The 21,712-nt window shown below is 35.9% G+C and overlaps 2 protein-coding genes across 4 annotated transcripts in view; both read left to right on the top strand.

Moving 5' to 3' along the window:
* LOC105153240 (uncharacterized) overlaps positions 1-21,712 on the top strand; it is a 354,849-nt gene that overhangs the window by 209,018 nt on the left and 124,119 nt on the right. The window lies entirely within an intron of this gene.
* On the top strand, positions 17,867-20,466 carry LOC147907456 (uncharacterized). Its single transcript, XM_087412644.1, has one exon. It carries the CDS (start codon positions 19,876-19,878, stop codon positions 20,464-20,466), a length of 591 nt encoding a protein of 196 aa, XP_087268770.1. The 5' UTR covers positions 17,867-19,875.

Below are 21,712 nucleotides of genomic sequence, written 5' to 3'. Positions count from 1 at the left end.
TAGTTTTAATAATGATTCGACAATTAGGAACATTTGGCTATTTATAGTATTACTTAAAAAAAAATTATTAGCTGTTTAATTAAAATCATTGTTAAGTCATATCATTTAAAAAATCGTTGAATAAATACTATATCTATTTAGTAAAATCGTGTGCGAAATAAGAAAAGTGAACGTGGCAGAGAATACAATGGGAAGAAGAGAGAGCGCAAATATTATAATAAATATAGAACCTCAATGGGTGGGACAGAGAGCGCGTGGCGCTGCAAGGGATCCAGGAGCGCTCTCCTTCTTTTTGGTTTTTTGAGCAGAACACTGTTGGTATAACCGGCAAGAAAACGTGACTATAGTTTATCCGGATGAGACTACGACACAATCTATGTTATCACTCACACATGCGCACACACACCCACCCATCCCCCCTCCCACACACGTACACACACACACACACACACACACCGCATATACGCACAAACACATAGTTAGAATCGGTGTACTATATCTACTGTTAAGTTTTTCTAGTTCATCTACGCGGAAAACAGACTTATTATCGATCCAGAAAATGTATTGTTGCAGCATCTGGCGCAAGAGTGCGCTAACAATTAATTGATAATAATGAATAAGGGTGTATTCCGAATCGGATTAGCTTAGCTTATTTTTTTCTTTTAGATGTTAACCATCGGCCGTCAAATTCAGCTACTAGCTTCTATTGGTTACGAGTTATGATGAGCCCGATGGGTTCGGAACACTTCTCAGTTTAGTTACGGAACTGTCAACATTTAGGGGAATAAATAAGCTAAGCTAGCCCAGTTCGGAATACACATCGATTAGTATGCGACAAAAGGTATGTGCGCTTTGATGCTCATAGCGCTTTGAAGCATCATTTGATCTTGTTTAATACCAATTTAATAGACAATACATGCAGAGAAAAGATTAGCTAATGCAAATATAGCTATGGTAATTAAAATGTGTCCTTATATTAAATAGCTAATATCATTGCAGTCAAAGCTCAACTTATTAATTATCTGCTAAAATTTCGGTGCTACAGCGAAAAATATTCTCTGCAAGAGTAAAATGGCAACCGGTAGCGTCCTAGAAACAATTGAATGAAATGTTCGATTACTTAGCTAAGATAAGTGAGGAATAGCTACCACTTACTTAACTACTCATCCGTATAACAAATCAAACTCTAACCAAGACTGCTTATAAATCAAAGAACTGGAGAGAATACAGGCAGAAGTCAAGCGCAGAAGACGCCGCGCAAATAATATACTTATGAAGTGAAACTTCTTTATTCACTAAAACGCGCTTATATGTTTCGGCTTACTTTTGAGCCTTCCTCAGAGACAACATAAGCTACAACATATATAAAAACTGTGAATAAAAATTATCCTGTCATGGTGAGCTCCCCTACATCAAGAATTTAAATGTCGGAATTAAAATCTAAAAGTGAGTGAAAGAAAAAGGAAAAACAAAAAAAAAGAAAAGAAAATAGAAAATATCGTAAAATAGAATATGGAGAATATATATGGAGATATGGACTTTTTTATCAAACAACTTTAAGATTATAATTAATTATCCAGCAAATATAAGGACGCTCACATAGCACCATATCGCAAACATTACTATAAAAATAATTCAAGAACCGGTTCCTGATAATATTGGCCAGTCAGTATCAGACACAGTGAGTCACTTTGTTTTTTAGCTAGTAATTTTTCGAGACAACAAATGGAAAAATGTAAAATTAAAGCGTTAATCAATTCCAAGAACAAGAAAGTTGGAAAGTAATCGATAAACATTTATTACTGCGTACGGAAAGATTCATTACTGCGTACGAACGACACTGACTGATTAGACGTGACAACAACTTCAGCTTATAGCTTATAGCTTGTCTATGATCGGGAGGTAGGCCTTGGGAAGCCCCTCCATATCTGCAGCTTGAGTCCATGCGTCTGTCTCCTGACGAACATCATCTCCGCAATCAATCACTTCCTGTAGTGAAGCTCCTCATCCAGTACTGTAACGTTGTCCCAATTGAAATTATCTTCTTCTTGTAACTGATGCTCCGTTATGACATTACGAGTAGACGTGTTCCATTGGATGTGGTTCTTATGCTTCATGATTCTTGATCTCAGCTGTCTACACGTCTGTCCCACATAACTTGCATCGCAATTCTTACACGAAATCTTATAAACAACATTCGACTTCTTGTCACGCGGTAAAGAGTCCTTATACTGTCTATATCCTTTCCAGTTCTTAACTACTCATGTTAAGTACGCTTTTAATTTAAAATCAAAAAGTATATACTAATCAGGTTTTCAAAACTATTCAAAAGGTTATTCAAAAACTATCAAATAGTGTATGGGCGTTGCATAACGCGGGAATTTATATAACAATCTTAAAAAATTCACATAATATATTAAAAATAATGCCTTCCAATACAGACTTCTTAGGACATTTCGGTTTATTTCAAACTATCTTCAGCCAAACTTCGTATAACATTATAATAATGTGTAGACAGGAAAAAAGTTGAATAAAGTTGAAATTATGCTCTATGTGAGACCGAGAATGAATATCTTCTTACTGTTCTGATTGGGAGTAGCCCAATTTCTGTCACTTCGCTGTTTAGCCAAGTGACTAACTAAAGAGTACAATAGGCATAATTATTATCAGACATAATATTATAAGTTGAATGAATACTTATTTCTCTCATCCTCCTTCTCCATAGATCAATTCAGTTATTCAAAGCGCAAATCAATTATAAAAGGTACGATTACAAGACGCATATTTTCGTTATCAAAAAAAGTATAAAATGAAAAGATATAAAATATATAATCATCGTATGTGTTATCCAGATGAAAGTCAGATACGCAATGATCGTCAACATATACAAATCAAGCGCCTCGTCCGTAGAAATAAACATAACTATACATCAAATCATTGTAATAAATAGGCAACTTAAAGGCGAATACATATGTTTTTAATTTAATCCAATAAAGTTGGACGTCGGCAGCAAATTTATCTTCAATAGCCAACTTTTAGCCATAATAACAAAGTTTGAATCAGCAACTGATATTTAGCTGATATTACTGAGTCTTTTTTTGATAATTATTACGAAAAGGTTAAACCTCGCCGATGATCTTGACATATGTTGTCAAGATTATAATCCTGAATAATTTTCAAGTTTTAGCAGACGGTTGTTATTTGTTAATTAATAAAAGTTTAAAAACAATATAAAATTTCTGCTATAACAAAGGTTGTAAACCTATGTAGGATCTCGCTCTACTCTGTTGTTTCTCCTCTATTTGTACGACTTCCACGCGAAGCGTGGACTCCCACCCCACCTTAATAAAATTCGCTTTGCGTGGAAAATTGTGCGCCCTTGGGCAGAAGGGAGTCGCTTCGGGTGAAAGTCGTACGCCCCCAGGCGGGAGAAGAGGTGGGATGGAAGTCGCTTTCTGTAAAAATTGTGCGCCTACAAGCAGGGAGGAAGGTGGGGTGAAAGTCGCTTCGTGTATAAAGCCCTTATGCGGTAATATGTAATAAAAATGATGAGAAAACGTTTGAATTAAAATTTTTGTTTTTAAAGCAGGAAATCTATATGAAAACAAAGAATTTTTATTCTATTTATAAATAATAGAAAGACTTCATTTTTTAAACTATTTTGTTAATAACTTTTAACGAACGACCGCCAGTTAAAATTAGGTTACACAGGATCATGACTTTGACAACATATGTCAAGGTCAAGATCAAGGTCATTGGTCGATGTTTAATCTTTTCGCAATAATTATTCTTTTTCTTGCGTGTAGGGATGAAATAATGTTAACAATGTGTAAGTATACAAAGTGAATGCACTAAAAGTGAGCTAACAAAAAAATATGTCGCAGTAAGAAGGAGGAATTTCGGCAACACAAAATCGTCGCACAGATTTCATTACATAGTGTGACATTTTTTACCGTCACAAGGATTGTCTGACCTGACCGGAAATAGCGTGGCATTCCTATGTCCTCCCGACGCGGAGGGCGGGCGTGTCGACGCTTATTATGATTTCCGAGCGATTTCTATTGTAACGTTTCGCGGAGTGTTATTATTTCTTTTTACAAGAAATTTACATTAATTTTTTATTTATTATTATTGGCGATTTCGCGATATAATTTGTTATATGAGGCTTTGTCTTATCACCTCAACTGACAGCAAGGAAGAAAACCGAAGACGAATATCAGAGATACGAGGTCACTACAGAGAGAGGTAGCATACAGGTGACACCGCTTTGACTTTTTCGAAATAATGCTCTGTTTATGAACTTGTGATTCTGTTACTAAATTCCTTCCAGGCAATAATAAAAAGGAAGCGACATGAAAGAATGGATTCACTGTCTGCTACAGAACAAGCCCGCTGTTGGTGCTGCAAGGGAACCTCTACTAAGAGAAGATGTTCAACCCGAAAACGGAAATTATCTGAAAGAGGCCCATCAAATCCTAGAGGCACTCCGCACAAATAGTGCAGAGGGAAATCTTGCAAGCAGCCGAAAAGGATGCTAGCCAAAAGTCTAATATTCCGCACGCAAAGATACAAACGCTATAACGATTCACGAAGCCTCGCGGGATTCACGAGATGCTTCATGATCAATCAGGTTTTATTATGATATGGCTTATTACATGATCTTACGGTATCTGCATTCTCTCGAAAGAACCTCGGGCCAGTACTTGTGCTGTGGCGATCCCCAGTGTCGGATGTGCGAGAAGACACAAGATATAGAGACTGATCCAAAGCATCGAGCAGCTAGAGGAAGATTCCGTGATAAGACAAGCGTAGCGTAACGTATTGTAATGCCACCGATTTCTAGATTGAAGGAATCGCATGTATCATTTAATTCTGGTATTTTAGTGAATAACTGCATTAGCGAGCGTGCAAAATATCGTGCCATTCCGTCCGATATCGTACAAATTCCGTTGATTTTGAGTCAGCTATTCACACGCCCATCGCAGCTACAAGTCATTTCGTATTACAGCGTTGCGTCATATTTTTGTATCGCGTTTTAATGTCGAGATTATATTAAATTTCGGTTAATATTCCTGCATAATTTAGAATCTCGAAGGTTTCCGTCATAACAGTTCTCGTTATTCTTGCGATCGAGTTCAAGGTCGGATTCGTCGACGCGTTAAGCACGTTCAATCCAAGTATGTCTCACGACTAATTCCCTTAATTACGACATCCATTGTTGGTAAAATTTTAGTCTAAAATTTGGAGCTCGTGCCGTCGAGTGAAAATCTTTCTATTGCGTGTCGAGAATGTTGTCTGGAGGGATCAATCATGTCTCATTAACGCTTTGTATGACGCATGATCATTAATTTTTCAGCGTGTACAGAATATTATAAATCAGTGAGGGAATATATGTGTTATCATTTATTGTTACGAATTCTGCATATTTTATTGTATCGCTCTACTCGTTCTCCAAGATATCTTCCGTTCCCGATCAGAACCATTACCGTGGCTGAGCAGTAGATTATCAAAGCTGCATTCGTGATTCTGCAGAGATCTTTATATTTTGAGTAGAATAATTTGGTAATTATATACATTAATGGACACCGCGCCGATGACCTTAACATATGTTATCAAGGTCGTCGCCCTGAGTAACCTTCGACAGGTTTTATGACGGTCGTCCTTCGTTAAGAAATTACTAACAAAAAAAAGTTCAATTATATAACATGAAAATCTCCTGCTTTAAAATTAATAGTCGTGCACTGTAGGGGACCATGCACTGTAGGGGGCCGTGCCGACGACAGCGATTTTGACATATGTTATCAAACAGTATAATCATGGAAGTCCGGCGCCTCTTTGCAGAGGGGGAGGGGAGTAAGAGTCGCTTCACATGGAAAGTTGAAAGTAGAGTTGCTGAAATAAAATAGTAGCTATATAAAGTATAATACATATTTATTCTTCTAATGTTGGAGTTTATTCTCTAACGGAAAGATGTACTAAATTAGACCGTTAAGTCTAAATATCTTGGAATAAGAGACCGCCACCTAATTACTAGGGCAAAGTTACTCAGAATCATCACCTTGACAATATATGTCAAGGTCAAGGTCATCAGCTCGGTGTCCATTAATATGTATAATTACTTTCTGTTAATTCCATGAAAGAGTGGCACACTCTCTCATGCCTGGCGCCAAATTATCCGTATTAAGAATTAAGAGCAGTTGGAATTTGTCAATTTACTTGAGGTATTGTCGAACTCTCGAATTATAATTATTGGTGAAAACTATAAAGAATATCGATTGCAAATGCATGACGAAATTGCACCACGCTCGTGAATGCGGTCGCAATAGATATATCTAATTTAATTGTATCAAAAAAGTGGGATACAAGGTTTTATCTAACGAGTACAGCAATACTCATGTCGAAAGAGTAAGTGATCGAAAAAATATGCGATACAATCTTCCGCTGTGACAAATGAGTATATGAAAGTCAGGTTATATGGTCTTGAATTCATGTCGCGGAAATCATGATCAGCTTCAAGAAAGAAAGCAAGCTCTCTGTGAGTAATCTTTGTAAGCTTTCTGTAGTTTGAAAAATTTTGAGCTTCAACATGAAGATGGTATTACTTGTTAAAACCATTCTGATACTACAATCGTACATGTTTTGCAAGATATCTATGAAAATTGTAGCCATTTTGGATACTCAGTTGTTGTTTAAGAGTCATTTGTGCCAATTGATATCAGTGTTTTCGTTTGATGAAAATCTGTATCCTCCGAGCCTAACTTTGAACTTAGAAAACAGAAAAAAATCATTGGAGATCAGATCTGGTAAATATGATGGATAGTTAATTAATTTGAATCGTAATTCATGAATTTTTGTTATGACGATCGTCGATATTCCATTTTATCCAATTTTTTCCATTTTTACAAAAACACTGACATCAATTGGCACAAATGATTCTCAAACAAATGAGCATCCAAAATGATTACAATTTTCACAGGTATCTTGCGAAACATGTACGATTATTGTAGCAGAATGGTTTTGATGAATAAGTTTTGATGCCATCTTCATGTTGAGGCTCAAAACTTTTCCAACGACCCTCATATGTACGTTCTATGAATATGTATAATATATCTTATATATACGAAATAAATATACAAATGAAAGATATATGTAAATTCATAGACGAATGTTGTGTTGATATTAATTAATATACAATACCTTCCAAGTTTGGAAACACATTTTATAGGTTTGTAAATAATTATTTAATTCAAAAAAGATGAAATAAAAGTATAGAAAAATAGGCTCGTGTACATGCAATTTTATCAATATTTCGAGGCTTTTTTAAATGCAATTATATTTACTCATAAAATAAAATTTGTTTTTAATTAAATATTGGATATGGGAATAAGTTTCCGCCTTTTTTAAATGAAAAAAATGTGTTTATTTAAACAAATCTATATAAGTGAGTTTATTCAAAGTATGTTCCTTCGGAAGCGACAACTTTCTCCCACCTTTCCGATAATAAACGGATTCCTCGAATGAAAAAATCTGGTTCTTTTGAAGCGATCCATTCATCAAGCCATTTTTTGATACCTTCATAAGAATTGAATCGTTCTCCAGAAAGGGCCGACTGCATGGATCGGAACAAATGGAAATCTGAAGGGGCAATGTCCGATGAATACGGCGGGACAGAATTTCCCACACACATTTCTTTACTCCTTCCAAGTATTTCTTGACCGGTTTTGCAACGTATGGTCTAACGTCATGTAACAGAATCAGCTTGTTGTGCCTATTGTCCCATTCCGGTCGTTTTTCTTTCAAAGCTTGGTTTAAATGTATCAGTTGTAACCGATAACGATCGCCAGTGATGGTTTCGGACGGTTTGAGCAGCTCATAATATATAATATCTCTTTGATCCTTCCAGATGCACAACATAATCTTCGAAGCATGGATATTTCGTTTTGGCGTTGCTGGACCTGGTTCACCTGGCATCACTCATGCCTTCAAGCGTTTAGGGTTATCGTAGTAGATCCATTTTTCATCGCCAGTTACGATAGGATGTAGAAAACCCTTCCTTTGTTGTCATTGACGAAGCATCTCGCAGATGACCAAACGTCTTTCCATGTCTCTCTCTTTCAATTTGTATGGCACCCAATTTCCTTCTTTTTGCAACATTCCCATTGCGTGTAGACGTTTTCCAACAGTGGATCTATCAACATTTAACTCTTTGCCAACCTATTGAGCGATAAACACGAATCTTCTTCGAGTAATGCTTGCAATTCTGCATCTTCAACTTTTTTCAGTATACCTTCGCGTTCTTTGTCACGCACGTCAAAATCACCACTGTTGAATCGCCGAAACCATTCTTTACAACTAGTTTTCGATGACGCATGCTCACCGTAAATATCTACGAGCAAACGATGCGTTTCCGCAGCACTTTTCTTTAAAATAAAATAATGAAGTAAAACTTCCCACAAATGTTGCTTTTTTGGAATAAATTCCGACATCTTCAACGCAAAAAAAGTTACTCTTTGTTACTCTTTGAACGAATGTCATCTATTGGGCTCAAAAGTTTGGACACACACTTTTCAAAAACATGTCTTGCCGTTCTATCAAACACACGAACAATGCTACTAACGACATCTTTCTGCAATGGACGGAAACTTATTCCCATACCCAATAGTACAATGTTATAAAATTTTTTTTCAAACATTTCAACTTACAAAGTCTTCCTCAGTGAAATACATAACAATATTTTTATATAATTCTTTACAAAATCAACGAACTTACAATAATATAAAAATTATCGCTCTAGGCTAATCTTAATTTTTATTTCTTCGTTTAGATATTACGGATCGAATGCTATTAAAATATGGAATTTTATTTAAAATGCGATTCATACGAAATCTGATTCTTCAGGATCATTTTACAATTTTTACGGAGTCTGAAATCAACTTGCGACTCAAATAATTTATCACTTTTATAGAAACCATTAAACTACAATTAAATGACTTATGTATATACAACGAACATAAGTTTGCAAACATGACGTTGCAAAACAAGTGACAATATACATATAAACAATAGACCAAAGCGCGAAATTCAATCTTTAACGTTTCGATGTTGAAATGATTGTCCAACATATTTTCGGTACATACAAGCTTATAGGTAATAATAATAATAATAATATAATAATAATGTACTCAGAAGGCGGCCTTCAGTAAGAACCCGCCAAAAACACGCAGATGGGATCCATTGTGTCTAAGCTTATAGATAAATATTTATCGTCATTTACGTCTTATGAAGTATTTAAACCAAAAACATGTATAGATGTTATGTAATGGACCTGCCAAGTATATTTATTGACGGACATGATATATATGTTCACATAAATATCGAAATATCTATAATATTTAAGGTAATTCCGAAATACGCCACGCTGGGATTTACGCTGCAGAAGTAAAAAAAAATAGAAGGGATGGGGGTAATTTTCCTGCAACTATTCTGTTACATGCCTTTATATTATATTAATATTGTGTTATGATTTCAGTTTCTTACTGTTAATATTAATGAAATTATTGCGAGTTGAATCGATTTGTCACTATGTTAAGTAGCACCATCATAAATTATAATTTATATAAAATGATTGATGATAGCATAATGATAGGACACGTGCAAAAGATTTAGTGGTTATTTCGTGATACATAAGTGTAGAGGAATAGTAAAGTATGTTGTATAACAAAATACAAGTACTTTGCTCTTGTATTCTTTAGCTTGTTGTTTTGTATATCTCACCTGTTTCGAATATATGACATTTTTAACAGGAGGGATTTATGTCCAAAGCATACAAAGTGGGCAAATTGAATTCAATGCACTAAGTACAATAAACGCATTACATGAAATATGTACCTCATGTCATAATACTTGTAATACATCTGGGAAGATTGTAATTATTATTTATTATTTCATATATATATTTATCATTGTTATTCCTTAATAAAACTTTATTAACGCATTTTATAAGTTATCGTGTCATTTTACGTCTTATTTATATGCATTATTTGTAAATTTTTCATGAGCCGTACATCTCTCTCCTCTTATAAGTAGCCATATATCCCATTTCTTTGGGATATACGACAAAAATGCAAGGGTTTTAAAAAGTTTATTTTTTAATACGCGCGCGCGAAATGTAAAATTTCGGATTTTTAATATTTTTTTTATAATAGTAGACAGTACAAAGTTTTTATTGATATAATTCGTTTACTTTAAACATAGCAAATAATACTTAATAAATTAAGTTTTTGATGCGGCGTATATATCGGAGTTACCCTATGTATTCTTGTATATACATTGTGTGTACACACTTCCACGTACATTTCGAAATATCCATGAATAAATCGCTTTGTTATTATCATTTTCTAGCTTATTTAACAAATATCATCATATGATTTCGTTTCTAACTAATCTTCTTAAGTATTAATAACATATCAATAAAGATACGAAATTAAGAATAGTTACTGTAGAAGTATAGCGTTAGTGTATTAGGCTAACCGTTCTAAGGATCATAGATTCGAATCTCATCAGAGATGCGTTTTTAAAAATTAATTGTACCTAATAAAATACATAAAATTTATATATATAAAACAGTAAAAACAAATTGAACCAGAAAATTAATAATCATCATGTTAAATTAAAAAAAAATTATGTTTTTGCTAAGATACAATATATTCCCAGATAAATATATATTGCATACACATTGTATATACATGTAAGTATAATGAATATCCAGTGGACATCGAAGAAAATTAAATTATCCATTGTATATCCAATTTATCTTTGAATTGACTCTCATAGATCCATTTCATGTCCAGAATATAAATTCATACATTCTATATATGTCCTGTAGATATTTCAATGGATGTTTTTTTTAATACATTACCAATATCTATACGATTTACGTAGAATGTGAGGATTTATATTCTATGGACATGAAATGTATCTATGCTAGAGTCAATTCGAAGATACATTGGGTATACAAAGGATATTAATTTAAATTCTCGCGGATATCCACTGGATATTCACTATCCTTACATGTACGAGGATGGATCAAATATAAATGAGAAAATTTTTTTTATATTATTTATTGAACGAGAATAAAAATAAAAAAAACAATTATTTTTATATATATATTTTCCTGCTACAGTAATATATTTTTTCTAGCGGATAGGCAGTTTGGCGATCCCGTTTTTATAAAAAGTAATATGCTGTGTCTGCAACTAATCGCGCACGAATTCCTTTACACTGACATCGTCTACGAATCGTATTGTCCTCCCAATTCTTCTTTTAGTGATTTAAACAAATGATGACGTTGGAAAGATTTGTCTCAATGCGATTATCATTTGTTTGGTCCGCTAAAAGAATTCGGAGATTTTAAGGACGATATCAATATAGCAGAATTCGTGAGCAATTAGCTGCAGACAATCTACTATTTTTATGAAAACGGGATCGCCAAATTGCCTATCTGCTGGCAAAAATATATTAATGTAACAAGGAACTATAGAAAAATAATTTGTTTTCTTTATATTTTTATTCTCGTCCAATAAATAATTAAAAAAATCATTTATATTTGATTCAGCCTCGTATATACAGTGTGTATGCAATATATATTTTTGTGCTATCTAGGTTTTGATCTCAACACCCTGTTTCCCAAAAGAAAGGCATTACTTTAAATTTAATTGACAGAGCCTTTTATCTTTCTACATCCAGAATACCACAGAAAGAACTTTGAATTTATAATTAATATCTTATTAGAAAATACAGACTAAATAGAATAGCACATACCAGGACAATTGCTCATAATTTCTTTATATATTGCATTATAAACTAAATATTTAAGATGTATATGTCTTTTTCCTTTTATTGTAATAGACAAATACTTTATATGATATCGTTACTCTTATATACTCATCATGTCTTTTTATACATTACGAAAAGAAATAGTATAATTATATACACATAGAAAATATGATACGGAGGCATTTTTCGAAACAGTACTATCAAAAGACATATTTCAGATCTGACCCGAAAATTACCTATGCGCAAATGTGGGTCAGATCTGAAAAGTGCCAAATATCTTGGAAACTGCCTATGAATAGCAAAAATTGTCCTGAAAGCTGCTCCTCCATATACATATAATATGTGTGTGTGTGTGTGTGTGTGTTCGTCCGCGACGTTGTTTAAAAACGTGTATTACCTTCTCTTTGCCGTATAACTTTTTGGCATATGAGGACGAGCATTGTCTTGCATAAGTAGAAATCCTCTTCCAATTCTATCATTGGGAGCACATGCTGACTTAAAATTTCCTCTACATATCGTGCTGAATTTAATCCTGGTGGAGGCACTATCACTATTTCTGTGCGATGATGAAATGATACTCCCGCCCATACCATGGCTGAGCCACTATGGAAAGCTCTAATTCGAGTAATGTTTTCTTCATTGTACCGTGAATTGCGGCAACGCCAAACCGGATTACGGTCATTTCCGTAAAGATAGAATCGCGATTAGTCTGTGAATAGCACGCGACTCCACTGTCTTTCTGTCCACGTAAATTTGTGCATAAATTAAACGCTGACGGCGGTTCAGTATCAGCGCTGGCACTCTCGCACAACTTCTCGATTGTCGGCCAAACTCCCAAAATCTTCGGCGAATTGTGTCGACACCCACATTATTTCTCTTAAAAACATGACGCAATTTATCGCGTACTTGTCGAGCAATTGTTCTCGGATAGCGCGATATGTATCGCATTGTCTTCTTCCTTCGTTGTCACTCGCTTACGACCTTGTCCTCGTCGTCTATGGAAACTGTGAGTTTCTTGATATCGAGTTAACGTGCTTTACAACAGATTGGTTTATATCCATGAGTCTCGTCACATGCCGCTGACTGTTACCTTCCTGCAGAAGAATAACAATTTGCGCGGCTTGTACTTCTGTCACTGATCTTCGTGGCATCTGAAAATTTTTACGCTACGCTCTTTTGCTCTACAATGAATACTCAATTGAGTCACAGTTTTAACAAAATTATATTAAATTATAATAGATTAAATTGTTTAAGAACACTTGCACAAGGTTTTACATGATAGCAAAATCGTTGTTGTGCAATACTTTCGGCACATCGATTTAAAACCGATTTGCATTCAGTTGCAAACTAGTGTAACACTAGTACGCGTAAACTAGTGTTACATTATTAGTGCAAATGCACTAATGTTACAATTGTGTAACTAATGGTACGACTGCTTCCTCCTTCTCAAGTCCTTTCGTTCGACTGAATGATAAGATTATTGCAATTGATATCATTCAGCTACATGTCGGCAAAATTGAATTATTCCATCACCTTCTCGAGATTGGCGAGATTGAGGAGGTTGATGAGATAGTGGAGGAAAAGGAGAAAGAGAATGAGGATGAGGAAGAGGAAGAGAATGAAAAGGAAAAAGAAGAGATTGCAGAATAAGAAGAGGAAGATGAAGAGGAAGAGGAATATGAGGAAAAAGAATCATATTATGAGTGACCTGCCTATAAATTTTAACATTAATCCTCAAGAATGTGTAGATTTCATGATGGGCCTCCATCTATTGAGCAAATTTAAACTTCTGACCTTTCTCGTGGCTGAAGCTGAAAAGGAAGAGGAGATTGAAGAGGAAGAAGAGGAAGAAGAAAAGGAAGAAGAGGAAGAAAAAGAGGAAGAAAAAGAGGAAGAAGAAAAGGAAGAAGAGGAAGAGGAAGAAGAGCAGGAAGAGGAAGAGGAGGAAGAGGAGAGCGTCTCCGTCGGAGGAGTCCTAGAGAAACTTTCTTCTCCCCTGGAACCCTGCGGAGGAAATATCGCAATTGTTTGATACATTAAATGAACTCAACTTAGGAGTCTATCTCCTTAGCACCCTGATTGGGCAGAAGGAGGAAGAGGAAGATAACCGTCTAATAGGACAATATCGAGCTACTCTTGATTTACTTCAAAACCAATGGCAGACAATTGAGGCACAGTTGATATGATTTCGCCCACATACGAGGTCTGTTCAAAAAGTATCGCGAATTTTGAATTTCCGCGGGTTACGTATATTCGATTTTCGATTTTTTTGTGGCGTTATGTTGGTACTCATGTCTCTCACTTATGCCGACAAGTTCGGCCATTTTGAATGTTCAATTAATTTTTGACAGCTGCTTTGCTTGCACGTGTTTTGGCTCATCTTCGATTTTTGCCTATTCCAAAAAATAGATCAAAGAATCTGTATCAAATTCCGTGTGAAAAACAAAATTAAGTGCGCGGACGCATTCCGAATGTTGACTGTGGCATATGGTGAAGCTACTTTGGACCGAAGCAACGTTTATCGGTGGTACAAAATGTTCTCAGAGGGCCGAGAAAATGTGAACGACGAAGAGCGTGCCGGACGCCCAAGCACGTCAACAACAGACGAAAACATTGATGAAGTGAAAAAAATAGTATTGGCCAATCGTCGAATCACCGTTAGAGAAGTTGCTGAGGACCTAAACATATCGATTGGCTCATGCCATTCGATTTTTACCAATGATTTGAGTATGAAACGGGTCGCCGCGAAATTCGTACCAAAATTGCTCAATTTCGACCAAAAATAGCATCGCATTAACATTGCTAAGGAGCTATTGGACTCTGTCCGCGACGACCCAAATGTGCTCCAGAGGATCATAACTGGTGACGAATCATGGGTTTATGACGTGGAAACCAAAGCTCAATCATCCCAATGGAAGCTGCCGCACGAGCTAAGACCGAAAAAAGCGCGCCAAGTTCGGTCGAATGTGAAGGTTTTGCTTACAGTTTTCTTCGATTGCAAGGGCGTGATGCATCATGAGTTCTTGCCACAGGGTAGAACGGTCAATAAGGAATATTACCTGCAAATTATGCGCAATTTGCGCGAAGCAATCCGCCAGAAACGCCCGGATTTGTGGAAGAACAAAAATTGGCTTTTGCACCATGATAACGCCCCTGCTCACACATCGTTGCTTGTGCGCGAATTTTTGGCAAAAACAACACACTAATGATGCCGCAGTCACCGTATTCCCCAGATCTGGCCCCCTGTGACTTTTTCTTGTTCCCGAAACTGAAGAGGCCCATGAAAGGACGATGCTACGCTACGATTGAGGAGATAAAGACGGCATCGAAGGAGGAGCTGAACAAGATCACAAAAAATGATTTTTTGAAGTGCTTCGAGGATTGGAAAAAACGTTGGCACAAGTGTATAATATCTGATGGGGATTACTTTGAAGGGGACAAAATAGATATTCATGAATAAATAAATAATTTTTGAAAAAACACAAAATTCGCGATAGTTTTTGAACAGACCTCGTATCTTTCCATGGAGCTCCAGTTTTTCAATCTCGTTGTTGTCATTTTGCGGAACAGACCAACTTTTCGTGTCAGACCTGTGTCCTCGAAAACCTTCTGAAAGTTGTTCCAAGCCTCTTGTGCTGTAGCCGCTTTTGCCACGTGGACATATAGTGTTTCGTCCACGCTTACAAGAAGATGGCACGAACTGCGAAATACGAATTGGAATGTAACTTATACCATTCGAAAGAGGTCGAGAATGTAAATAGTTGTAGTTGTTAGTAAATAGTTAGTGTAAAAGGGTTTGGGTGCATGGGCCCTCGTTTAAGAGAAATTTGCATGCAAAGTTGAGCAATCGGCCTTCTGTGCGGTAAGTACTGTATAAATAGGGGTAAAGCAAGAAGCGCGATGGCCGAGAGGCCTAAGGTGCGCCTACTACTTTTACATCTGACGAAGAGAGTTCGAGACCATGAAGTATCAAATTTTTTTTTATTTCATCAAAAAACATCATTTTATACAATATATTTATTTACGTTTATTTATTTATAAAATTCAAACATTGCCGTACAATATTGTAAATAAAAATTTATATTAAAACATTGGAAACATAAATGAGTTGTACGTCACGAACATTTTATAAAATACATAATATTTCGTTTTATATTTATTTTTTTATTCATCATTATCATTATTAAAAAATTCGGATTTATTGTCGTATAATGTTATGGGTGAAAATTAATATAAAAGCATTGGAAATAAGTGAGCCGCATATCACAAACATTTAATGAAACAATAATTCACGTTACACAAATTATATTTCAAGTTATGTAGATTTGCAGGGAAACATAATTGATTAACATTATAAAAAATTTTGCGTTCATTTGCTAACTTTGACGCGTACCATGCAAATAGGATCATTTTTTAATTTTATAAAATTTTTAAATTTTGGAGCACATAATAAATAATGAGTAAATGATTGAATTCTTATTGCATCATATTGCGAATTCAATTCTATTTTTTCTCTGTTAATAAGATTATCTGGACAATTTTGAATTCGCTTGATGATAATTTTGACTTGTCTGTAAAAGTAAACATCACAAGATTGACAGATCGGTGTGCACTCTTTCTTTGGAAGTATAATTTGCAAATTATGTTGGCTTGTTATTATTATTTATAAAAATGTGATTATACATGTTCTTTTGCCCTTCTCAAGAATCAACAATTAATAAAAAAGGATTGTTGCCTACATAAGGTTTTAATACAGTTTTTAAATACTGTTCATACAAATATGAAGTCAATTTACTTGACTTTGAGCAGACAACAGATTTTTGCATAATTTTACAATAATAGTTCATCGACTTTTTCTTTAACGCGTACTCCAAATGTATCCCAATTCTTGTAAACATACAAATACTTTATCTAATAATATTCCAGATTTTGTTAAGTGTTGAACAGTGTATGAATGTGTTATTTTATTTAAATCGCCTATATAAAGTTCGACTTTCTTTTCACCTGTATGCGTATACGTTCTTGAAACATTAACTCGATATTCGCAATCAGTTTGATTCGTATTAATAATAAATTCAAAGTTATAGTCGGTGAAATTGACTGCATCAAAGTTTGAAATTGTATTGCAGATTTCATAATATTTTCCGATAATTTAATTTCTTTTTTGGATAAATACCGTATACCACAACGATTTGAAATCTTATAATCTTTTATAAAATTAATTAGCCACGTTGGCGATACTACAAAACGAAAAGCTCATTTTCGTTTTCCACATTTCGGAATGGAACTGCATCAGCTATAGCCCATTGTTGTAATTGCCGTCTTGTTACTAATTGCTTCTGTTCTCGTGCTTCGGTAAATCATGTACATTTTTTTTTATAATGCCAATTTTATCTAAAAATGAACCACCTGTTAAAATTTTTTTCTTAAAACGTGCAATATCATTGTTATAGTGTAAATGTTGTTTAATTCTTCTATAAATATTTGAAACTCTATTTTGGATTTTCATTTGCAGTCATGATAATTTTTAATTTAACTTCGAAAGACTCTATAATATTTAGCAATTTTTTCAGTTGACACATATTCTTCATCATTTGTTGATGATGTAGCTTCCTCAATATCCAGTTGTTTTTCTACATTTTCTTGTGCTTCGTTAATCGAAAAATATATATACATACTCGTAAAGTATACATTTTCCCAACATTTTTATAAAATCTTCGAACATTTTTCTAGCAACCTCTTTAACGAATTTTGTAAATTGTTTGAGTAGATATACTAGGCGGGTTCTAACCCAGGGGCTAGAGGGGAATGCAGGGTGCGGGGAAGTACTTATAGGCGCGGGGGATACCTAACGCAGGGAAAAGAGGGGGAAACATCTAAGCTCCTACACAATAGGGCTCCTACACAATAGGGCTCCTTTTTTTGTTATCAAAATTTGACCATGTTTTTTTTTAAAAATGCATTGATAATAAAGGTTTGAATTTGACCATGACATATTTTTCTTTTCTTTAAAAATGTATCGATAATAAAGGCTTGCATTAGAGAAAGATAGAGCGCGCGTGCTATGAGTGAAGAAAGGATGGAAGAATTAATAGAGTACGAGTTTCTTTTGTATGATACAGTTTTTTTAATTTTTATGGTTTTTCCTGGCGCGTCGAGGCAAAGGATGGGAAGTAAAAGACAATACACATGAAATAAGGCGAACAAAAAATGTTTTATTTACATCTTATTACATCGGTTTTCGTACTTATTAAAAACTAAAGCTAATAGTTCGCAATCGATGAGCTGATGTCCATTGAAGATGTCGCTATCACATATAATGTTCTCAGATGTGATGTTGGAGAATCGCTTATAATAAAGGCTTGCATGTTAGAGAAAGATAGAGCGCGCGTGCTATGAGTGAAGAAAGGATGGAAGAATTAATAGAGTACGAGTTTCTTTTGTATGATACAGTTTTTTCAATTTTTATGGTTTTTCCTGGCGCGTCGAGGCAAAGGATGGGAAGTAAAAGACAATACACATGAAATAAGGCGAACAAAAAAATGTTTTATTTACATCTTATTACATCGGTTTTCGTACTTATTAAAAACTAACATATAATGTGTAATCTTTTTCATAAATTTTGTTGTAGATCTGACGATTCTGAGGATCGTTTTTTTTTTGGTTTATGTTTCCAATATTGTTGGGAAGATTTTCTAATGGCAAGTTTCTTGAATATTATCACTCACAGATCGGTGACCGTTACAGTTTGAGTTTTATGTTTGTGCTTTGTACTAACGATTGTTTTTTTTTTCCTTTTTTTTTGTTGAAATTTTCATGAAACGGAGAAATCTTGGAGTCCATTTGACATAATGAAATATATAAAAGGGCATAAGTGCTCGATGTACCACAGTGGTGTCCTGGAAGACCAAGGAATCAGTCGCTTCAGTTATTGATAAGCATAATATGGCTAATCATGCGAACATAGCCAACGCAGTCGAGTATGTTCGAAACGCAGATCCGAAACAGTTCGCACATATCAGAGACGAAGTGTTCGAAGTACTCGAACTTCGAAGAACTAATGGATCACGAAATCGATTCCGACGAAGAAACATTATCGGACGACGCTGGCTATACTAGCGATTTGAGCGAGATTGATACAGATTACATACAAAGGTTTATGTCATCATCAGAAATCCGTGCACTGAACAGCCGTACAAAACATGGTATAATCCATTATTATTATACAATGACGGATGGTGCTTTACGTATATGTGCATAATGCATGATACGTTTGAATGAGACTGATATCGCAGGATTGTATCTCGTAAGGATGCACGATGTTGGACATATTTACGCGCTAAGCGGTCAGTCTTGCACAAATTGCAGACTACTAACATACCTTATATTTCCACGCAACAAGTGCCCACAGTGCACACATTGAAAAAACTATTGCGAATAGTATTGTGAATGAATCACATGCAAGTGCTCCGTAGAAGAGTGTGATCTAAAGACTGTAAAAAAAAGACATGGAAAATCACGAGCGAGTACGCGAATTGTTGGAACAGTGTGGCCAGGTCGCTACTCTGGTGGAATATTTCGCGTGGCTGCAACGATGCGACGAGTGCATCGAGCAGCTTGAAGAACTTTGTCGTGCCAAGCGTCTGCGTCTCGTCGTTGGACACAAACAATCCATGGTGGCGAGGATCGCGCGACTCGCGGGTGCAAAAGTGCAATTGGAGCAACGTTTCGTGTACATTGGTGGCGACTACGCGAGTGGCGAGTACGCGAATCGCGACAAAAGATCTCTCATCTGGCGAGAGATCGACGCCGCGTTTGAAAACCGTGTATCGACAGGTGCTGTGATAAACTCTAATCACATTGAGCCGCGACGGTTTTTGGAAGACGCGAAGGAAATAGTGTTCGAGCGTGTGCGAGACGCAGTAGAAAGACACGGTAGCGCAAAAGTGAATACTGCGTTCAATGACGAGTTTGCGACGAAGGATAAACGTGCCAATAAGAGCATAATTACAAAGAACAGCGAGATATATCGTTGCAGATATGCACGAGTGGTACGAGTGGTACGAGCGACACGTCGTCGAGCCTATCCTAGCATCGCTCAAAGAATTCCAGGAACGCGACAGCGGGTGGGCATTGTCGCGAATCCTCAATTTGATAGTGAATGTGAATAAGCATAATCCAATGCATGCGGGATGTCACATCGAAGTGCCACGAGAAATAGTGACGAAACGGGCGGTGATCAGTGTTTATTCGGCAGACAATGCATGTTTCGCGTGGTCGGTGGTCGCCGCTCTGTACCCTGCAGAAAGACATGTAAATCGGGAATCGTCATATTCGCATTATACAACAGTACTAAATCTCGCAAACATTGAGTTTCCAATGACTTTAAAGGATATTTATAAATTCGAACGGTTGAACGCGGTGTCGATCAACGTGTACGGCATCGAGAATAAACAGGTCCTTCCTCTGCGACTCACCAATGAAAAGAAGGAGAAACACGTCAACATGCTGTACGTGCAAGATCCACGCAACGATGGTATTGGACATTTTGCGTGGATAAAAAACCTATCCCGTCTCGTGAGTTCGCAGATTAGTGGAAAAAAGAACGAGAAATTTTTCTGCGATCGGTAAAAACCCCAAAAAAAATTAAAATTAAATTTCCGGGGCCCAATAAAAAATGGTAATAGTTTTAATTTTTTCTTTTTTCATTTTGCATGACTACTTCAAACCCCAAAAAAAAATTGCAGTCGCGGGGAAGGGGACTGCGAAAAGAAAAGGGATTTTTTTATCAAACCCCCGAGGCGTGGACGACAAGTGGCTAAAATTGGAAACCCCACCCCCCATAAGCAAAGCGCCCCTTTTCCTCGTCTGGGGCTTTTTGGAAAAGGCGTTTAGGAAAAAGGGGGGAAATTTTGAAAAAAAAAATGCATCACGTCTTTCTAACGCATCAACGAATGGGGTTTTTTAGTATAGGTTTTTACGGGCGAGTTCGAAACGACGCGTTATCATTTGGTTTTTCCGGGGGCGAAAAAGATTAAAATAAGGGGGTTCGCCGACAACTCAATTTTGGGAAAAAAATTAAAAAATTAGTATCCGCAAGCCCCATAAAATGTTGTCAAAAAAACAATTGGAGGCGCCCCCTTTAGGGGGGACGCTGCCTTTTTGGGGCGAAAACCCCCTTCCGCCGGACTTTTCGCGGATCTGCTTTTCAGGAAATTCATCAGAAAAATTCCGTGGTCCAGCGCATAAAAATTGAAAAATTTAAAAATTAAAAATTTTTTTTTTAATTTTCCGATCGTTTTTCACAATTTATGGGGAAACGGACGCGCATTTTATAATTAAAAAATTTCCGTTTTCGAAGGACATAAAAAACTTTTTCCAAACTAAAGAAAAAAATATTTCATTCACAAAAAAGGGGCTTTTGCCCAAAAGGGGGCCCACAAAAAAAAAGAATTTTCAAAAAATTTTGAAAAAAATTAAAAGTTTTATTTTCTTTAAAATTTCTAAACGTAACCCCAAAAAAATTTTGGGTTTTCCTTTTTAAAAGCGAGACAAATAAAAATGTACTTCCCGGGGAAATTTCCCCCCTTATCAGATGAAGAATTTAATACTCCACGAAAAGGGGTTTTCCGTCGAGAATTTTGATCGCGTCGGAAAAATTTTGGCAGGCCCCCGCGCTTACCCCCCGCGAATTTTTTTTTCTTTTCGTTGACAGGCGAACATATCGAGAGCGTTACGCTCCCCCGAAAAACGTTCGGGAAGCGTTCCTCCTTTAAAAACGCCGGCGAGTACAGCGATCTGTATTTAAAAAAACCGATTGTCTTGTTATTGGGCCGTATTTTAAAAAAATTTCCGCAAAAATTGTACGCAAATTGGG

The sequence above is a fragment of the Acromyrmex echinatior genome, chromosome 13, assembly GCF_024713525.1.
Source record: "Acromyrmex echinatior isolate Ae372 chromosome 13, ASM2471352v2, whole genome shotgun sequence".
Lineage (NCBI taxonomy): Eukaryota > Metazoa > Arthropoda > Insecta > Hymenoptera > Formicidae > Acromyrmex > Acromyrmex echinatior.
Note: the sequence above shows the minus strand (reverse complement) of the source record. Positions and strands in the feature narration are given on the sequence as shown.